Source organism: Propithecus coquereli, unplaced genomic scaffold (assembly GCF_000956105.1).
Source record: "Propithecus coquereli isolate 6110/MARCELLA unplaced genomic scaffold, Pcoq_1.0 Scaffold193, whole genome shotgun sequence".
Lineage (NCBI taxonomy): Eukaryota > Metazoa > Chordata > Mammalia > Primates > Indriidae > Propithecus > Propithecus coquereli.
This window is the reverse complement of record NW_012144190.1, coordinates 2656917-2657984: the sequence shown is the minus strand read 5'-3', so window position 1 is coordinate 2657984 and position 1068 is coordinate 2656917. Positions and strand designations below refer to the sequence as shown.

The 1068-nt window shown below is 61.6% G+C and overlaps 1 protein-coding gene across 2 annotated transcripts in view; it reads left to right on the top strand.

Annotated features, from left to right (window-relative positions):
• The first annotated feature begins 245 nt into the window (after positions 1–245).
• The window catches only part of FCGRT (Fc fragment of IgG, receptor, transporter, alpha), a 25239-nt gene continuing 24416 nt past the window's right edge, over positions 246–1068 (top strand). The window contains exons 1-2 of one of the 2 annotated variants that reach the window (XM_012643039.1): positions 246–407; positions 748–834. In XM_012643039.1, the coding sequence (XP_012498493.1) occupies positions 762–834 (73 nt within the window). In that variant the 5' untranslated portion in view covers positions 246–407; positions 748–761. Of the gene's footprint in view, positions 408–554; positions 835–1068 lie in introns of those variants that run through there. The other variant, XM_012643038.1, reaches the window with a different exon arrangement.

The window sequence follows — 1068 nt, the reverse complement described above, 5'->3', positions numbered from 1 at the left end:
GACACCTGCAGGAGCTTTGTAAGGGGACACTTGGGGGAGGGGTAGGACAGGAGGGTGTGAGGCCATGGGCGATGAGAGGAGAAGAGGATCTACGGAGACCTCCAAATTTTGGGCTCTTGGACTGCTGAGTTCCATTCCTACCTTTGCCATGCATTTGCTGGGTGGTTGACACCCTCAAAAATAAAAAACAGGGAGCCACAGAGAAAATGACAAAAAAAGACAAAGGTTTTAAGAGATAAACAGAGAGGCTGGGCCTAGGGCCTGGGGTGTGCCCTGCAGCCGGGGGGTGGGGTTGGATGTTCCCGGAGTCAGGGAGCCTTGGACAGGATGTGAGAGAGGAACTGGGGTCTCCAGTCACGGGAGCCAGGAGCCGGCCAGGGCTGCAGGCGGGACGGGAACGAGGCTGCGTGAGCAGATCTGGGCCCAGGCTGTGGGGGGTGGGGGTGGGGGTGGCCCCGGGGCTGAGAGAGGAGGGGCTGGGGGCCTGGACCCCTGGGTCTGGGGCAGGAGGAAGAGGCAGGGCCGAGCTCTGAGAAAGGAATCTCGGTCTATCAGGTTCTGTAATTAATTAACCAAAAGGGATCAAATTAAGGGGTGAAAGTTCACTGAGGAGGAAGGCATTGTTGTCATCCTTGATTGAGCCCCCACTCCGCCCGGCGTCCTGGTCCCGGCCGTGCCCCGCGGGTGCCCCGGAAAGAAGGGGCGGGGCGGGGGTCCGGAGGAGTCACGCGCCCCCTCCCGCCCCAGGTCGCCCTCTCAGCATGGGAGTCCCCCGGCCTCAGCCCTGGGCGCTCGGTCTCCTGCTCTTCGTCCTTCCTGGGACTCTGCGCGCAGGTGAGGGCTGGGCCTGGGCCTTGGCTGTCGCAGAGCGGACGGAGGTCCCGGCGGCGGCGGCCAAGAGGCGAAGGAACCAAAATCGGAGTTTGCCCTGAAATCGGGAACTTCCTCCTCGGCCCATTTCACTTTCTTTGCCATTTTCTCCCCGAGCACTCTCTGCCTGTAGGAATCACCTGTCACCCTGTCTCTGGGTCTCTGTCCCTCTCTCTTCCTGGGTCTCTATCCCCCCTC